The sequence below is a fragment of the Canis aureus genome, chromosome 11, assembly GCF_053574225.1.
Source record: "Canis aureus isolate CA01 chromosome 11, VMU_Caureus_v.1.0, whole genome shotgun sequence".
Lineage (NCBI taxonomy): Eukaryota > Metazoa > Chordata > Mammalia > Carnivora > Canidae > Canis > Canis aureus.
Genome location: NC_135621.1, coordinates 13550558 through 13570337, shown reverse-complemented (window position 1 = coordinate 13570337; position 19780 = coordinate 13550558). Strand labels below are relative to the sequence as shown.

General features: G+C 39.7%; 1 protein-coding gene across 1 annotated transcript; it reads right to left on the bottom strand.

The window, feature by feature from the left end:
* Positions 1–10322: 10322 nt before the first annotated feature.
* On the bottom strand, positions 10323–15635 carry LYZ (lysozyme). Its single transcript, XM_077913787.1, has 4 exons — positions 15441–15635; positions 14212–14376; positions 12367–12445; positions 10323–11301 (listed from the first exon to the last, which is right to left on the bottom strand). Exons 1-4 carry the CDS (start codon positions 15574–15576, stop codon positions 11235–11237), a joined length of 447 nt encoding a protein of 148 aa, XP_077769913.1. The 5' UTR covers positions 15577–15635; the 3' UTR covers positions 10323–11234.
* Positions 15636–19780: the final 4145 nt, after the last annotated feature.

The following is a 19780-nucleotide window of genomic DNA, read 5'->3' as shown; positions in this document are numbered from 1 at the left end:
CAGGATTTGAATGCTGCTGTCCATTGCCTCCCTTTGAGGTGCCCATTCTCTTCGTTTTTCTGTTGTTTCTTTAGCAGTTGATTTCCAGGTGGTTAGTTCCCATAGTGCCGAACTATGGATTGGAACACATATCATATTGTATATTAATTATTTGTGAACTCCATGAGGGCAATAACTATTGTACTCACCTTAGTATTCTGAGGCCCTAGTGAACATTTCTTGTGCCTAATAATCAATGTTTGTTGAATAGTAAATAAGTGAAAAATAGACTAGACACAACTTGAGGCTATTTTCCCCAAGGTAGTTGCAACCAATGAGATCTGTTAAAGTACACTTTCCTACAAATTCCTTCACATCACAATATGGGATTTTTTTTTGTCCCCTGTATCTTCTAAATTTCGCCTTTTTCAAATTGTGGCTTTCAGGATGTGATCTCTGGAACCCAAATTTGCCCTCTATAATTATTTCTCAGCTTTTCCTCTTTCCACTTTTCTCCTGTTTCTTAGAGGATTTTTTATTTCTTAGCTTAAAATCTTACCCTAAGTATTTTTGAAGTAAAATAACATTTACTAAAATAAAATTAAGCAAATACATAAAACATATTGGGAACTTTTGTGTAAAGATAATGGATTGAATACATTTCTTTGCCTCTTCCCCCAAGGAGGCTTCCTTTAAAACAAGAAAGGCACCTGGGTGGCTCAGCAGTGGAGCATCTGCCTTCAGCTCAGGTCGTGACCCCTGGGGTCCTGGGATCAAATCCCACATCGGGCTCCCTGCATGGAGCCTGCTTCTCCCTCTGCCTGTGTCTCTGCCTCTCTCTGTGTGTTTCTCAGGAATAAATAAATAAATAAATAAATAAATAAATAAATAAAATCTTTAAAAAAAATTATCTGTTATTTACCACCAAGGAATAAAACAGAGAAAAACATGGTCTGGTTTGTAGAACACCAGGAAGAGTTGAGGAGGGACTACCATACAGAAAATAGGTAGATTAATGAAACATATGCTTGTTGGGTCCCAGGTCCTCTCTGTCCCTCACTTAACTCTTAAAATGCTGGCAAACAGGCAACAGGAAGAGCTCCTCTGGGGAGTCTGACCAGCCTAAGAGAGGAGATCTAAGGACCCCCAACGAAACTGACTCAAGCCAGCTTGATCATCCTTCAGCAAAGTACACATGGTCAAATCCACATAGGTAGGCCCTTAGAACTCCAAATTAAACTTTTAGTTTTCTACTCCTAAATTTAAGTAGATAAGGATTCCCAAATAACTGAGAAATGCCTCTAATATGAAAGATACAATTCAAAAGAAACAAAATGGCAGATTATAGGGAGCATAGGGAAGTAAAGTAGAAGCAAACAAAACTGTTATTATTACTATACTCAGATAAAATAAAAAATAGCAAGCGACACAAAACAAAGAAAAAAGGAACATTTAGTGAACAAAAAAGAGCTGTTGGAAATTTAAAATATGGTGGTAGAAATGAAAAAAAAAATCAATTAGGCCAGATAATAAAATCAAAGAAATCTCCCAGAAAATAGAACAAAACACAAATAAATGGAAAAGAGGAAAGAAAGCATAAGAACATCTCTCTATTAGTTTGCTAGGGCTGCCTTAACAAAATGCCACAGGCTCGGTGGCTTGAACAATAGAAATTTATGTTGTCGTGGTTGTGGATGCTAGAAATCCAAGATCAAGCGGTTGTCAGATCTGGCTTTTCCTGAGGCCTTTCTCCTTGGCTTGCTCACTGTGTCCTCACATGGCCTTTTATCTGTGCATAACATCACTGGCCAGGGAGAGAGGCAGAGACCCAGGCAGAGGGAGAAGCAGTCTCCATGCAGGGAGCCCCGATATGGGACTCAATCCCAGGACCCCGGGGTCATGCCCTGGGCTGAATGCAGGTATTCAATCACTGAACCACCCAGGTGTCCCCCTCCTTTTCTTATAAAGCACTATTAAGTAGGGGCCCCACCCTTATGACCTCATGTAATTACCTTAATTACCTCTTTAAAAGCCGTTTATTTTATTTTTATTTTTTTATTTTTTTAAAGATTTTATTTATTCATTCATGACAGAGAGAGAGGCTGAGACACAGGCAGAAGGAGAAGCAGGCTCCACGCAAAGAGCCCGATGTGGGACTTGATCCTGGGGCTCCAGGATCACGCCCTGAGCCAAAGGCAGATGCTCAACTGCTGAGCCACCAGGTGTCCCATTAAAGGCCATTTAAAAACAAAAAAACATTTTATTTATGTATTCATGAGAGACATACACACACACACAGAGAGAGAGAGAGAGAGAGAGAGAGGCAGAGACACAGGCAGAGGAAGAAGCAGGCTCCATGCAGGGAGCTTGATGAAGGATTCAATCTCAGGACCTAGGATCACACCCCAGTCGGCTAAAGGCAGGTGCTGAACTGCTGAACCACCCAGGCATCCCCCTCACCCCCCTCCCTTTTTTAAAAGATTTTATTTTAAAGGCCTTATCATCACATACAGTCATATTGGAGGTTAAGGCTTCAACATATGAACTTTAGAGAGACACAATTCATTTCATAACTACATCAGAGGACCAGTCTAGGAATTCCAAAGAGAATGAAGAAAATGGAAGGAAATAATAAATGATTCAAGGAAGTTTTCTTGTACTTAAGAGTATGAGTTTCTAAGCCGAAAGATCCTACCGAGCACCCAGAACAAAACAGATCCACATCAAGGCACATCACTGCAGACTTCCACAGCACTGGAGATAAAGAGAAGATTATACATACTTCCAGGTTATAAATTCAGAATGGCTTCAGATTGCTCAGTATAGCAACATTGTAATCTCAGGAGCAATGGATTTCCCTAAATTCGGTTCCCAGGTAGTCTGGGTTCAACAGATGACCTTCAAAGTTCTGAAGAGAATTAATTCCAACTTAATATTCCATATCCAGCCAACTATCAAACAAGTGTGTAAATAGAACAAAGGCAATTTCAGACATGCTGTCTCAAGAAAAGTACCTCCCATGTACCCTTTCTCAGGAAGATTCTGGAGATGTGATTACCAGAATGAGAAAATAAACCAAGAGGAAATTATGAAATACAGGATATAAAATAAATATCAAATATGGAGATAAGAGAATCCTAAAATGATACTGAAAGAGCAAGCCCAGGATGGTAGCCATGTTTTAGGCACAGACAGACACCAGTCCCAATTAGATTTGGTGGGAAATATTTGCAAATGAACTGTTTTAAAAAGATGGAATTGAGGCTCCTGGCTGGCTCAGTCAGAGGAGCATGTGATTCTTGATCTCACGATCATGAGTTTGAGCTCCACATTGGGTGTAGAGATTACTTAATTAAATAAATTTTAAAAAAGATGAAACTGACAAAATTCTAGCTGTGTCTGGAGCCTTGAGAGACTATTTAAATACTTAATATTTAATGTTTAAATATTAGACCTAGGGACACCTGGGTGACTCAGTGGTTGAGCATCTGCCTTCGGCTCAGGGCGTGATCCTGGGGTCCTGGGATCGAGTCCCTAATCAGGCTCCCTGCATGGATCCTGCTTCTCCTATGTCTCTGCCTCTCTCTCTGCCTCTCTGTGTCTCTCGTGAATAAGTAAATAAAATCTTAAAAATATATATATTAGACCTAGAGTTTGGGAGGTAAACTAATGAGATACATAGATAACTAAGCAGGGATCCCTGGGTGGCGCAGCGGTTTGGCGCCTGCTTTTGGCCCAGGGCGCGATCCTGGAGACCTGGGATCGAATCCCACGTCGGGCTCCCGGTGCATGGAGCCTGCTTCTCCCTCTGCCTGTGTCTCTGCCTCTCTCTCTCTTTCTCTCTCTGTGACTATCATAAATAAATAAAACTTAAAAAAAAAAAAAGAAAACTAAGCAAATTTAAGAATCATGCAGTTATTAGCTCTAGGAAAAATACAATTTTCCATTAGAGAAGAAAATAATTATATTTATGGCCTTGTAAATACTGAGTATTGGTCTAACAAAAAATATATACTTACATTGGAAGGATGGGCATCAGGGAAGGGTCCCACTTGTGCTAGAGATTGGGGAGGAAGAAATAGAGCCTAATCCTTAATTTCTATAGTGGAAAGTTGATATTCTGACTTGGAAAAATCAAGAAAAGCAATATAAGGCTAATAATTAAAAGCATGGAGGTAAATATAAAAATATAAAAATTAACTTTAAGCCGCCTAAAAGTGGTTGCATGTAAAGGGGAAGAAATGACAAGGTATATCTTTTTGTCTTTTTTAAAAAATATATTTTATTTATTTATTTGAGAGAGAGACTGAGCGGAGAGAAAATGCAGAGGCAGAGGAAGAAGAAGGCTTCCTGCTGAGCAGGGAGCTCAATGCGGGGCTCCATCCCAGGACCCGAGGATCATGACCTGAGCTGAAGGTAGGTGGATAACCAACTGAGCCACCAGGGCACCCTGAGAAGGTACATCTCTCATAATTAATTTTGTGGGACCAACTCTGTAAACATTGAGAATTTACAACCTTGTTAAAATTAAAAATGATTTTAAAATATAATTGCATAATAGACATGCATTTAATTGGAAAACATTGTATCTATGAATGACATTAGTCACTCCTGATTATAATTTTTATTAATTCCCTTTCATAACTCCTAAGGAAATATTTTTTAAATGAGTCCACTAGGGCACCTGGTGGCATAGTCGGTGGGTCCCTGACTGTTCATTTCTGCTCGGGTCATAATGTCAGGGTTGTGAGATTGAGCCCCACGTCGAGCCCCAAGTCAGGGCCTGCATTCAGCAGGGAATCCACTTGAGAATCTCTCTTCCTCTCCTTCTGCTCCTCTCATTCATGGTCTCTTTCTAAAATAAATAAATCTTAAAAAAAAAATAATAGGATGCCTGGGTGGCTCAGCAGTTGAGAGCATCTGCCTTTGGCTCAGGGTATGATCCCGGGGTCCCAGGATGGAGTCCCACATCGGGTTCCCCGCAGGGAGCCTGCTTCTCCCTCTGCCTGTGTCTCAGCCTCTCTCTCTCTCTGTGTGTCTCTCATGAATAAATAAAGCCTTTAAAAAAATAAATGAGTCCACTAAAAGAAGTGCAACAAACGTGCTCAGGGCTTAGTTATAATTAGTGCCACATAAAGAGCTAAATTATCATCTGGAATATCACTCTGCATTTCAAATAATATCCTAGGGTAAAACTAAGCAACATACAAGTTAAGTTTCTCTTAAAAATGATCAAACTTGATATTGATTTTTATTCCATTCCCGAACAAGAATAGAAATTTATTTTATTTTATTTTTTTAAGATTTTATTTACCTATTCATGAGAGACACAGAGAGAGAGGCAGAGACACAGGGAGAGGGAGAAGCAGGCTCTCTGCAGGGAGCCCAATGTGGGACTCGATCCAAGGACTCCAGGATCACACCCTGGGCTGAAGGCAGGCACTAAACCACTGAGCCACCCAGGGGTCCCCAAGAATAGAAATTTAGAGAATTTGATTGTATGAAAATAATAGGTATAGATAAGAAATAATAGTTATCAAAAACATTAAGCAGACTCCAACAAGCATTGCTTCCCTTCTTCAGCCAACTTTTGCTAATCCCTGGTTGTTGTCAGCCTGTGTTGAACCGTCCTGGTGCTTCCTGGACACATCCCATCTCTGCATCCAAGCCATCACTCTTCAAGTCTCTCTCCCCCCTACCTTGACCCATTCTTTATACACCTTTGGGCAACCTGATATGAATAAACTCATCTTTTTCTCTGGGTTTAATCATATCAAAATGGTTCAAGAATCTTGCAGCCCAGGGCTGCACCTGGGAGGGGGTGGGGGGGAGGGGGTGTCTCTGGTCTTGAGACCTGGCTCTTGGAATTCCAGGAGCTGAAGTCCTGGAATCCTGTAGGCCTGAAGAGTTAAGAAAAATCCTAGAATGGTCAACATGAAGGAATATACTAAATAACAGAAAGATATTCATGCGATCAACTGTTTATTGAGCACGTATCATGTTCCAGGCATCGTTCCAGGTGTGTGGCATGTGGGTATAATCAAGAGTAAGAGACTCTGCCCTCCTGCCTATCGGGACAGTGAACTGGGACGGTGTGTCAGAGATGGAACGCAGTAAGAGGGTGTGCGCACGAGGAGGAAAGGGCAGCCAGTGAAGGATCTCAGAACCTGAACGGAGAGGCTCTAGTCCAAGGTGTGGCCATGTTAGGAGGTTGGTTACATGCAGACAAATTGATCAGATGCATACATGTACTAAGGATACATGCTAAAGCTATTAAGGACAATGGAAGCTAGGTTTCTCACGTGAGAGAAGGGAGTTAACATGGAAAAAGGGTAAACCAGAATGAACCCTGTGGTGTGGGATTGGAATTGGAGACACTGACATGAATTCAATATAAATATAGTGATAAATATTGTGTAAATACATATATGCTCTAGTTCTGTCCACTGGTGGGGCCTGGAAACAGCGACACTCTAGCACCTAGATCTTGTTCTTTAAACACCATCATCCAGAGGCGCCTGGGTGGCTCAGTCTGTTAAGCATCAGACTCTTGATTTCTGCTCAGGTCATGATCTCCGAGTCACGAGATCAAGCCCTGCATCTGGCTCAGTTCTCAGCAGGGAATCAGCTGGAGATTTCTCTCCCTCTCCCTCTGCCCCTCCATGTACACTGGCTCTCTCTAAAATAAATCTTTAAAGATAAATAAACAAACAAATAAAAACCATTGTCCACTATGAGGAATCGGTGCTCTTTGGAGAAATGGCTGATTCCAGGACTGGAGCAGGGAAAGAACAAGGTGAGTCTTAGAGATCCTGTGCCAGAAAATAAGAAAGTGCTCAAGCATGATGGGGACACATCGAAATGATGCAGAAGCTAGCTTGCAGAGAGGCTCTACTGGCCAACTCATGGACAAAGTGAACATCAAAATGAATGATAGTAATGGATTATAATTCACTATAATTGGAACAAAATAGGAAGCCATGGGTCCATACTGATACAATAAATAAATGCATGAATTGAAAGTTTGCTAAGGAACAGTCTTAAAGTACCTTACCTTTTCCCAAATACTGCACAGTGAAGGTCACTTGCAGACATCACCTTGATCAAATAACCAAAGTAAACAACATCAGTAGTAGAACAATTCAAAACTGCACACCACCTGAGAGGACACAATGGGAACAGTACAGTATCACTGCTTGGTATTTCTGCCAAAGATGCACAACCTAATCTAATCAAGGAAACATCAAGGGGTGCCTTGGTGGCTCAGTCAGTTAAATGTCTGCCTTCGGTTCAAGTCATGGTCCTGGGGTCCTGGGATGGAGCCCCTCATTGAGCTCCCTGCTCAGCGAGCTGCCTGCTTCTCCCTATCCCTCTACCTGCTGCTCCCCTTGCTTGTGCTCTCTCTCTGTCAAATACATAAATAAATAAATAAATAAATAAATAAATAAATAAATAAATCTTTAAAGAAGAGAGAGAGAACATCAAAACAATTTTAAGATGTTTTGCAATATAACTGGTCTGTGGCCTTTAAAATTGTTAAAGTTGTGAAAGTCAAGGAAAAAACACTGAAGACATGATCCAGATAGAAGAAAACTAAAAAAAAAAAAAAAAAAAAAGGCAACCAAATACAACACATAATTCTGAATTAGATCTTTTTATTGTGAAGAATTTATGGGGACAATTGATGACATTGAATGGGATCTAATGATGAGGTGGAAATAATGTATCCATGTTAACTTCTGGATTTGGGTGATGTTTTGAGGTTATGTAGGAATCGCACACTGAAGGATTCAGGGCTGCTCTGGCACCAGTTTACTCTCAAACTGTTAAGAAAAATTAAGGCCCTTGTACTGTGCTTGTAAATCCTGGAGAAAATTGAGTTATCTCAATGTCTTTAAAAGGTGGGGAAAATCTATTATTTTATGAGTTATATTTCAGCAAAAAGAGATGAAGAAATACATAGGTAAAATACGTAGTCTGTCAAATGGATACAGGCTTGTGTGCTGGGGCATGCCCTCGGTTAGAAACTCGATAGCAGGGCAGCCCGAGTGGCTCAGCGGCTGCCTTCAGCCCACGGTGTGATCCTGGAGACCCAGGATCAAGTCCCGCATCAGGCTCCCTGCATGGAGCCTACTTCTCCCTCTGCCTGTGTCTCTGCCTCTCTCTGTGTGTGTCTTATGAATAAATAAACAAAATCTTAAAAAAAAAATAGAAAGAAACTCAATAGCAGAGGGAAGGCCAGCCAAGGACTGAGAAGGAGCAATCTGTGAGGTGGGATGTGAATGAGGAGAAGCTGAGGGAGAAAAAGTTTTCTAGAAGTATGACATGGTTCACTTTGTCAAGTGCTGCTCAAAGTTCAAGTAAGATGAACAGAGAGCAGGGGGTCACTAGAATTGGCCCCAAGGAGTCACAGGAGGAGACCTGAAGGAGAGTTTTCAGCTGATTGAGGACAGCAGCCAGGTTAAGAGGATTTAAAAAGAGAATGGGTTGTTTGTTTCTTTGCTGTTGACTTTAATAAGTTCTTCCAATCCAATCATGAAATGAGCAGAAGACATGAACAGGAATTTCACCAAAGGAGACCTACACCATGGTCAACAAGCACATGAGAAAATGCTCCGCATCACTCGTCATCAGGGAAATACAGGTCAAAACCACAATGAGATCCCACCTCCCCCCAGTGAGAATGGTGAAAATTATCAAGAGAGGAAACCACAAATGTTGAAGATGTGGAGAAAGGGGAACCCTCTTGCACTGTTGGTGGGAATGTGACCTGGTGCAGCCACTCTGGAAAACTGTGTGGAGGTTCCTCAAAGAGTTAAAAATAGACCTGCCTACGACCCAGCAATTGCACTGCTGGGGATTTACCCCAAAGATACAGATGCAATGAAACGCCGGGACACCTGCACCCCGAGGTTTATAGCAGCAATGTCCCCAGTAGCCAAACTGTGGAAGGAGCCTCAGTGTCCATTGACAGAAGGATAAAGAAGATGTGGTCTATGTATACAATGGAATATTCCTCAGCCATTAGAAATGACAAATACCCACCATTTGCTTCAACGTGGATGGAACTGGAGGGTGTTATGCTGAGTGAAGTAAGTTAATCGGAGGAGGACAATCGTTATATGGTTTCACTCAAACGGGGAATATAAAAAATAGTGAATGGGATTATAGGGGAAAGGAGAGAAAATGAGTGGGAAGCATCAGAGAGGGTGGCAAAGCATGAGAGACTCCTAACTCTGGGAAATGAGCAAGGGGTAGTGGAGGGGGAGGTGGGTGGGAGGATGGGGTGACTGGGTGACGGGCACTGAGGGGGGGGCACTTGACGGGATGAGCACTGGGTGTTATACTATATGTTGGCAAATCAAACTCCAATAAAAAATATACAAAAAGTCACAAAAAAAAAAAAAAGAGAGAGAGAGAGAATGGGAAGGAGGGGCCCCTGGATGACTCAGTGGTTGAGCGTCTGCCTTTGGCTCAGGGAGTGATCCCAGGATCCTGGGCTCCCCGCGGGCAGCCTGCTTCTCCCTCTGCCTATGTCTCTGCCTCTCTCTCTCTCTCTGTGTCTCTCATGAATAAATAAATAAATAAAATCTTAAAAAAAAAAAAGAAGAGAATGGGAGGTGAAGACATGGGGTCAGTGTATAGGGATCTCTCCTCCCAGAAGTCAGAATGATATAGGTTAGAGGCTTGTGTGGTGTACGGAGGTTCTTTGTCAGATGAAAAGTTACCAGGACAATTTGTACAATGGCAGGAGATATCCAGTAAAGAGAGAGAGAGAGAGAGAGAGAGAGAGAGAAACTCAGGATGCAGGAAACACCCAGCTAATTTGGAGTAGCAAGAGGGATGCAATACGAGATTTCCTGTGGAGACCCTGCCATTAGCAGGAGCGGAGGAAGAGAGGATGGGCCCAGGGGAGGGTGTGACCGCTGTTGTAGTGGCAAGGAGGGGAGAATTTTATATGAGGTTGCTTCCATTTTCTCAGCGTAATGTGAAGCCAGGTCATCTACTGAGAACAGAGAGGGTGGAAGGTGAGTGGTTGGACTGTGTGCCGGGGCTTTGAAGAGGGAGAAAGAGAATAAAAGTAGTCATTTTGGAGAGTGGGGACACAAACCAGAAGGCGTGCAGAGAAGCGACTATGATGGCCATGAAGACAGGGCCCATTTAAGATTTGTGGTCATGAAAGTGAGATCTGTCAGAGTGCTTATGGATTTTTCTCCAGCAATATCCAGCTGTTTGGGTAATACAGATAAAGATACAGGATATATTAAGAGTACCGAATATTTTTTTTTCGAATACACATATTTTTTTCTTCATAGACACTAGGTGGTTTAAAGAAAGACAAGTTATGAGTTGCAAAGCCTTTAATGATAATGTTTGTATTATTTCTCCAACATGCATAATTTCACACCGGTGGTTAATCAGCAATTATTTCAATACTTGTAAAGTCATTTGCCCCAGGATTTAGTCATAATGCATGCATCAAGGTTAATAAAATCAAAGAACAGCAACAGCTCATTTAATCCTTCTTTATATTCCTTCATGATCAGAAAGACGCATAGAAGAGTTCTTTAAAGGGCTAAAATAAATCGATATATAAATTGTCTATTTTTAAACAGTATAAAAGTAACATTTGTGAGAAATCATATAAACCAAGGTCACACCTTAGAAAAGCAAAATTCTTAATTCAGGCTGTCTTCAGTTTTAGCCATTTGGCATTCTGCTCCTTTTAAAGCTTTATATTGCCCAACAGATACTGTTTTTTTTGTTTTGTGTTTTGTGGGATTTTTTTGTTTTTATGTTGTTTTGTTTTGTGTGTGTTTTTTGTTGTTGTTGTTGTTTTTACTGTTTTTGGAGATGACAACATATAGACGGCTATTCTAGGATTTTACTTAAGATCAGTTTGTTTTAAGACGATCTTTTGTTACATTTTTATAAACTATTGGGGAGTTCTAAAGATTACATCAAGGTTATTTCTTTAAAAACTGAATATACTGATGATGTATTTGATAGGCAGGACTTTAGATAAGTATTCACCAGCATTTTTTTCTATTAGCAACCTGAAAAATGTTACAGGCTGACTGTCAAATAATAAACACATTCGTAAACATGAAGCCTTTTAGAAGAAAGGTCATATTTCACTCCTGCTTCTGTTAAAGTGTTATTGTTTGAAAGAATGGTAGTGCGACCTTTCACTCAACTACTACTCCCTTAATATGAGAAAGAGATAGAAGAACTGAAGAAGGAAAACTCCACAGTTACACTCTACAATTCCGAACATACTGAGAGACATCTCGGTTTTCACAGTGTGCTTTCCATGCCACCCTGTAGAGAAAAAAATGAAATAAACGGTGATAAGGTTAGAACATATCTTCATGGTAATATACACACTTCAAATCCACTGGGATAACAGAATGTTTTACCAGTAAATGGATGACAGGCTACAGATAGATTCAGGTATTGCCATTTATTTTTATTTTATTTTATTTTATTTTATTATTTTATTTTATTTTATTTTATTTTATTTTATTTATTTTATTTTTTGGGGTATTGCTGTTTATTAAATGGAGATGGGCACACCAAGTATTTCACTTCCCCCCACAGCCCTCACTGGAGGACAGGATGCTAAACATAAACATTGATGCATTCTACAACAGCAACTGCCAAGTGCTTTCCACATTTACTGAACTCCAAAAGTAATTTCAAGGTAAGACAAGGAATTGGTAGAATGTTGAGAATCTTAAAAGCTCTAGAAATCATCTAAAATAGGGATCCCTGGGTGGCGCAGCGGTTTGGCGCCTGCCTTTGGCCCAGGGCGCGATCCTGGAGACCCGGGATCGAATCCCACATCGGGCTCTCGGTGCATGGAGCCTGCTTCTCCCTCTGCCTGTGTCTCTGCCTCTCTCTCTCTCTCTCTCTCTGTGTGACTATCATAAATAAATAAAAATTAAAAAAAAAATTAAAAAAAAAAAGAAATCATCTAAAATAAACTGAAGAGTAAAAGACTAAGATTCTAAATCAGATGAAACAGGTTATTTCTAGGTGACTCATTGTTTAGGGTAAGTGTGAAGCTGCAACATTCAGTTCTCAGTAGCATACTTGGGTCTTTGAAAATCTTCTCTCCCTTCTCTCTTATCACTAGGGCAAAATGGCTGTCCCCCTTTATTTTTTTAACTTTTCTTTTTTATTTTCTGAGAAGAGGGCATGGGGGGAGGGGAGGGACAGAGAGAGGAGAGAGAGAATCTTAACCAAGCTCCATGCCCAGCACAGAGCCCAACTTGGGGCTCCATCCCAGGACCCCAAAATCATGACCTGAGTGAAATCAAGAGTCTGACGCTCAACTGACTGAGACACCTAGTCCCCCCCACCTTCTTTAATGCTTAAACATACCATGCTCGAATGCCATTTGGATCACTGACAACCCTCTTTGCACATGCTACGGCTTGAGTGATGTCATCTTGCAGCAAAGCTGAAAAAGAGGTGGCTCAGAATAAAAATGACTTCCATAGAAATTTCATTTTATTATTCTTTTTAGAATTTTATGTATTTACGAGAGATTGAGCGCATGAGAAGGAGAGCACAAAAGAGAGAGAGAGAGAGCATTCGTGTGCATGAGCGGGAGTGGGGTGTGTGTGTGTGAATAGAGTGAAAGGAAGAAGCAAATTCCCCTGGCTGAGCAGGAAGCCTGACATGGGGCTGGAATCCAGGACCCTGAGATCATGACCTGAGCTGAAGGCAGACGCTTAACTGGATAAGCCACTCAGGTGCCCCAGAAATTTCATTTTTAGTTTAGATTTAGCCAGCTTTATTTTCTTAGAAGGATGAAAGAACATTACAATTATATTCCAAGAGCCCATTTATCTGTGAATATTGGGGGTGGGGATTTTTCTTTATTCCATCCCATTTGGCATGAAATAAAGCATTCTGTTTCTCATTCACCAAAGTCATTGGAAGCTCTGGAATTGTTAATTAATGTGGCAGAGGGTTCTCTTTTTACTAGGCACTGTAAAAATAACCAACCAACCAAAAAAAAAAACCAAACACAAACTAGCAATTTTTAAATCAGCAGTTCTACTACTGGAAATCTATCCTAAAGAAATAGTAAAAAATGCACCCAAAGATGTATGCACAAGATATTTCATAGCATTTTAACAAAGGGGGAAAAGCAGAACAATCTAAGTGCTTACCAATAAAAGTTGGACCAATAAGTTACAAAACATTAATATGTGGAATTCTTTCCATCCTTTAAAAATAATACAGATTTGTACTTGTTGACACAGGAACAATTTTGTGTGATAAAGAGCAAGCTGTAAAGTGGTATATATAGTACAACTTCATTTTTCTTAATGCGCACATTGCTTGCATGTTTGTATGTAGATACATTTGTGCATAATATAGCTTTCCCTTCATATACATGACTGATACATGTTGGGGAAGAATTTATACCAAAAATTACCAGTGGTCATAAATCTCTGAGTAGCAAGGATTTTTATTCCATGATCACATATTATTATATAGTACAAGATTTTTAAAAAATAAATTAAAAAATAAATTATCTGGATACAAAATATATTCTAAGGCTAATCTTGTCTATTAGGAATTTTAACATTAAAAAATTAGCAATATCAAAAAAACCCAAAAAATTTAGCAATACCAATTTTACGATACTTCTCCAGCATTTTATGCACAAAAGATTCCACACGTCATTTCTATTTTTCATATGAGTTCAATAGAATATTTGTTTCACTCCAATTAAACAAATCCATAAATTAACTTGTTAGGTGTAATAATAATTATATAGGAACTGTATTTTCTGAAGATACAAACTAAAGAGTTGAGAAATGAAAAGTCATCATGTTTCTAATTCACTTTGAAATCATTCACAAACGCCCCCCATACATATAAAAAAAGTAAATTTGACCAGGTGTTAACAACTGTTCAAGTATGAGATGAGCATATGGCATTGTTTTTGACAAAACATCCAAAAGTCCATTTACGGTAAAGTGATAGATCATTTCAGAAATTTGTGTACATTAGAAAACATGAACTTTTTATGCCATCAACTCTTTCATTTCTAAGGGAATGATGAGGATAATAAAGACTTTCTAGACACTGAAACAGTTTTCCTAAGTCCCTGATGAATCTTTCAAGACTTTTTCATTTGTATTGGATCTCTGTTCTCGTAAGTATGACTAGAAGAGCACTGTGCCACCACTCAACCATCGCGTGTCTTACCGCTGCAGGATATGTGACAGGCGTTCACTGCTCTGGGCGTTTTGCCATCATTACACCAGTAGCGGCTATTGATTTGAAATATCCCATAATCAGTGCTTTTGCTTCCGGGATTGTAGTTCGTAGCCCTTGTATTATAATTACTTTCCCACTTGGCCAAACACACCCCTGAAAAAAAACTTATTTTTAGTAAGAAACATCAACGCCACATGATGTATTTCACATAACCATAATCAGTTCTATTTGCTATTCAATTTTATTAATCATTTACCTTATAAGTATAAAGGTGTATTTTCCTTGCAAAACCATGTATATGTGTACATATATATATGTTAAGATTTTATTTTTTTTTAAGTAATCTCTACACCCAACATGCACTTGAACATACAACTCTGAGATCAAGAGTTGCATAATTCCACTGCCTGAGCCAGCCAGGCGCCCCCAAGTATATTTTAACACTTTTGTTAGTAAATCATTTTACAATACTAACGAACAAGATAACATACGTTTAAAATATTAAAATTGCTGTTTCTTCCATTGCAATTACCCTTCCCCTTAGGCAAGATTTACTCTACAACGGAAAAATCAACAGAGCTGTTGAGTGGATTTTATAAGTAACTTTTACTCAGACATTATCTTGAATTGTGGAAGACCATGAAAAATAGTTAATCAACTATGGTGAGTAGGAGTAATAAAACAGTATTACAAGCTGCATTTCAGGGATCCTTATATAAACAATAATTGAGGGGAAATAAGTTCCTACTGCCCCTGCACTGAGAGTTCAACATAGGGTTTTAAAACTTTGCTGTTAAAAATCCCATGTCATGGCAGGGAAATTTAAAAAGAGAAAAATATTCATTGCTCTATGCTGATTACTCTCAGAACCAAGTTCCAAACAGGAAGTGCCTGGAGTCAAGTACCAAGGACTTGACACTCCAGGTTCTCAGATAGATGGTTCAGTCAGCCTAGGTGTGCCATTGAGTCTGAGGCAACTGGCAAATTCAGCAGCACCAGAAGAGTGCAATGGGTGCTGATTTATTTAGGATGGCATAGAATTTTGCTTTCCATGCATATCTGATTCTAAGGAAACAAGTTGATATTTATAACCATTTTAAGTATACAGACCCTCAAAGAAATATAAGAAATCCATTTATTCAAAGCCTCTTTATTATTGTTCATCCTCTATCTGTACCTGTCGAACTATCTGGAAGTAGGAAGAAGACTTAACTTACAGTTTGCCAGGCTGACGCCCTTATAGCCAGCCAGCCCAAGGTTTTTCAGAGTTCTGGCCAGCTCACACCTTTCAAAGATCTTGCCCTGGACGGTGATGGAAAGGAGGAGGAGCCCAAGGAAAAGGAGAGTCTTCATGTTGACTGGGAAGCCAGACCGCTAGGCTGACCCGGGAGAGCTGTCCTCAGTATTTAACATCTTTCAACTTCCTTCTTCTCCTACTGGTTTGGGGGCTCCACCCTTTGAGAGATGTGAAAAACAGGAACTGTTTATTGGTTCACTGACTTTAAAAGCTCTTTTTAAAAATATATATTTGAAAAGAGATATTCTGCTTTCCTAAGAATTAACCTACAGGAAAATGATGCAATGGCATTGTTTAAAGACCTGGCTCAGGAAGAATTGGGAAGTAGGATTGTTTCCAAACCAGGAACTGCCTCCTATTTTATATTGAATTTGAGCAACTATAAAGGAAAAAAAAAAAAAAAACCCTGAATGAACATTTTACACAATGAAAAAGAGCTCTAATTTTTGATTTCGCATTCACTATGTGGTCTTCATCTTTTTTCATTTAAAATTATTTTCTTTCTTTTTCTTTTTAAGGTTGTATTTATTTATTCATGAGACACAGAGAGAGAGAGAGAGAGAGAGAGGCAGAGACGTGGGCAGACAGAGAAGCAGGGTCCATGCAGGCAGCCCGACGCAGGACTCGATCCTGGAACCCCGGGATCACAACCTGAACCAAAGGCAAATGCTCAACCATTGAGCCACCCTGGTGTCCCTAAAACTATTTTCTATACACTTTCCCCAAAAGCATATTACATGTTACCCGTGATTTTATTTTATTTTTTTTTTAATTTTTATTTATTTATGATAGTCACAGAGAGAGAGAGAGGCGCAGAGACAAAGGCAGAGGGAGAAGCAGGCTCCATGCACCGGGAGCCCGATGCGGGATTCGATCCCGGGTCTCCAGGATCGCGCCCTGGGCCAAAGGCAGGCGCCAAACCGCTGCGCCACCCAGGGATCCCGTTACCCGTGACTTTAATGGGCCTGTAGCATGATTCCATATTGCTCAGCCATATTCCCACTCTAAATTGTTTGTTGCTATTACACATTTTCTTGCTTTATAAATCAATATTTTACCATTATAAATAAGCCTCACGTGAAAAAGGTTTGTAATTTTTTGAGAATGCCTTATTTCACATTTTGATCTTAGAACATAAGGAGTCATTATAAAGGAGAGAATTTTATAATCAAACCTAAAGAAGAGGAACAGAATATACGTCACCTGAAAATCTTCTTGGCATAAGGATTATTTTGAACTGAAAGTAACTAAGAAGCAGGTCTAAGAAAGCTCTCTGCCCTTCTATATGCCTGAAAACAGAACTTAAATTTGTACAGGAATTAATCACTGACTACCCTACATGCTTATCAGCCTTAAGACAGCACCAGAGGACCCCATGTAACAAATTTCACTGATTAGCTATTATCTTCTGGTAACTACTAAATATTTATCTTCCCACAGTTTGCTGCCCTTGGAAGCCTAAAGCTCTTTCCTGCAGTCTTGTCACTCTTCTAAAAATGTATTGTTCTTTGGTTAAGATGCTATGTAAGCCCAAATTCTTGCCACGTCTTTGAATTACTCATCCTTGCGTTTCTCTCAAATACATATGAGATATCCATGTTAATAAACTTACTTGTCATCTGTCTCTAGTTACAGAGTCCCCTCTGAAACCCTAAAATAGTAGAAGGAAAATAATCTTTTCTCCTCCTGTACAGTTTCTGGTGATGAGGGTGGGAGAGGAAAAGGCTAGAACACTTTCCCTGGAGACTGCGTTTGACATATGGGGTAACCGATAACAGACCCGCAGAAGGTAAGAGTTCTGACCCCATCCGTGTCCCAGATCTCTGACTATAGTGCCCAGTCAAGAGAGGAGTATAAAACTTTCCACTTGTCCCTCCGTTTCCAAATCCATAATGTCAGAAGAATAACACTTGTAAAAAATAGATCTTGAATCATGACTCTTGTGACTTTAGTTCGGGCTACCCACACACAAGTTATTGATTCTTCGCCTCCCAGAAGTAGTCATGTTTTCCTTTGTCTGACTTCTGTATTGTTTATCATTAAAGATGAAAATCATAAGATGAAACTCTTCTTTGGTCTTGTTTCAGGAACTGAGAACTTGACTTTGTAAGTAGTGAGAATATTCTCTGGTCTTTGCCACTTGAGGCGGGGGTTGGGGGGACAGGGATGCAGGTTGTCAGGCTTGCAGCAGGCAGTGGGCCAGTGGGCTAGGGGCGCTGTTGCTGTCTCTATTTTCCTTTCCTTGTTTGTGCTGGAAAAATTCCCATTCCGGTATCACCCTTCTGGTAACACAGCTTAGTGGATCTGTGAATTAAAGGGTCACTTTGTGGGAGATTAGAACCTCCTTTACCGCCTGTGACAATGAAGGTCTTTGCTTTCTTACGCTATCTTTGGAGGGCTGCATCTTGGGAGGGCTGTATCGTTTGCACTCTCTCTGTGTCCATGGTTAAGCCACAAAAAGGCTTATTGGTTTGGAGTCACGAGTGAAGTAGGTATACCTTGGAAGATTTGAACTTTTACATCTAAAAGGATTTTCAAGAGATGCTCACCCTAAATAAATATCCTATCAGTACCTACAGGAAGATCAGATAAGGAAGGAAGGAAGGAAGGAAGGAAGGAAGGAAGGAAGGAAGGAAAGAAAGAAAGAAAGAAAGAAAGAAAGAAAGAAAGAAAGAAAGAAAGAAAGAAAGAAAGAAAGAAAGAAAGAAAGAAGAAAGAAAGAAAGAAAGAAAGAAAGAAAGAAAGAAGAAAGAAAGAAGAAAGAAAGAAAGAAAGAAAGAAAGAAAGAAAGAAAGAAAGAAAGAAAGAAAGGAAGAAAGGAAGGAAGGAGGGGATCCCTGGGTGGCTCAGCGGTTTAGCCCTTGCCTTCCGCCCAGAGCATGATCCTGGAGTCCTGGGATCGAGTCTCACATCAGGCTCCCTGCATGGAGCCTGCTTCTCCCTCTGTCTCTGTCTCTGCCTCTTTCTCTCAGTCTGTGCCTCTCATGAATAAATAAATAAAATCTAAAAAAAAAAGAAAGAAAGAAAGAGGAAGGAAAGGAAAAGAAAGGATCAGATACAGATGAAAGCCTTCGTTAGAATGAGGAGGAAAAACCCACACACTTCTTTAACTTGATTAGGAGGCAGAGGTCAGACTCAGAAAACTGCAAATGGCCCTCAAGCAGGTGTGAAACATAAAAATACTGATATCCAGGAAATCGCTTTGACAAAAGCACAGAAAATGCACAAGAAGCCTTGATTTATTCTCCCTCACTCTGTAAGCAGATCCACGAGGTCTAGGCTTTCCCGTATTTCTGGCCTCCACTGCAGGAAAAAAAAAATTCATCAGACTGTCCTATCCTTAATAAAAAAAGAAAAACTTCATAGTAATTATCCTCGGTTTTTGATAACAAATATACCCCCGAGTTTCTTCTTAGATAAACCCTATATTCTTTCTCAGTCCCTTGGAAATATTAATCTTACTATGTCTTTAAAATATAAGTATCCAAGGGGAAAATTGGCTGAAGCAACTCCCAAGACTGGGAAAAAAATAGATTTCTAAAAAACAAACTGCTACTTGATATTTCTATAGACTCCTTGCCCAAAATTTAGTCCATCACCTCCATAAGATTATATACTAAAGATAAAAATCTTAAAAATTTTATCCACAAATATTGCTAAAAGGTTTAGCTATCTAAGTGGGTAAACTTGCTCCATTCACCAGAAATACCATTTAGAGCTATTTTTTTTTTTAATAAGACAGTGCGTTTTGTATTATTGTAATTGATATGTGGCTAAAATTTAAACAAAAGCAACAAGATCACTGTTTGCATCTGCCAGGATGTTTATGTGTGGCAATGTATTTATGTTAATGTGCGATATTTTTCTCCCTCTGGATGGTAGTCCTCAAAACTAACTTGTGGAAGAGCTCTATTAATTGGCTTAAAGAAAAATATAAGCACTTATGTAAATTAAGACTAGTCAAATTAGTGTAAGTCATCTCTACTAGATATTTGAGACTATAAAATTCTAAATTCAACCTAAGAACAAAACGTACAATAAAAATGATTTGCTTAATATATGTCAACATGGTAGAAAAAGCCATATACGTGTAACTTTTTAGGTTCTTTGAGAAACTGAAGATATTTCTGTTAATAACATGTTCTTTTGGGGCACCTGGGTTGGGGGCTTAGGGGTTGAGCATCTGCCTTTGGCTCAGGTTGTGACCTTGGGGTCCTGGGTTCCCTGCAGGGAGCTTGCTTCTCCCTCTGCCTGTGTCTC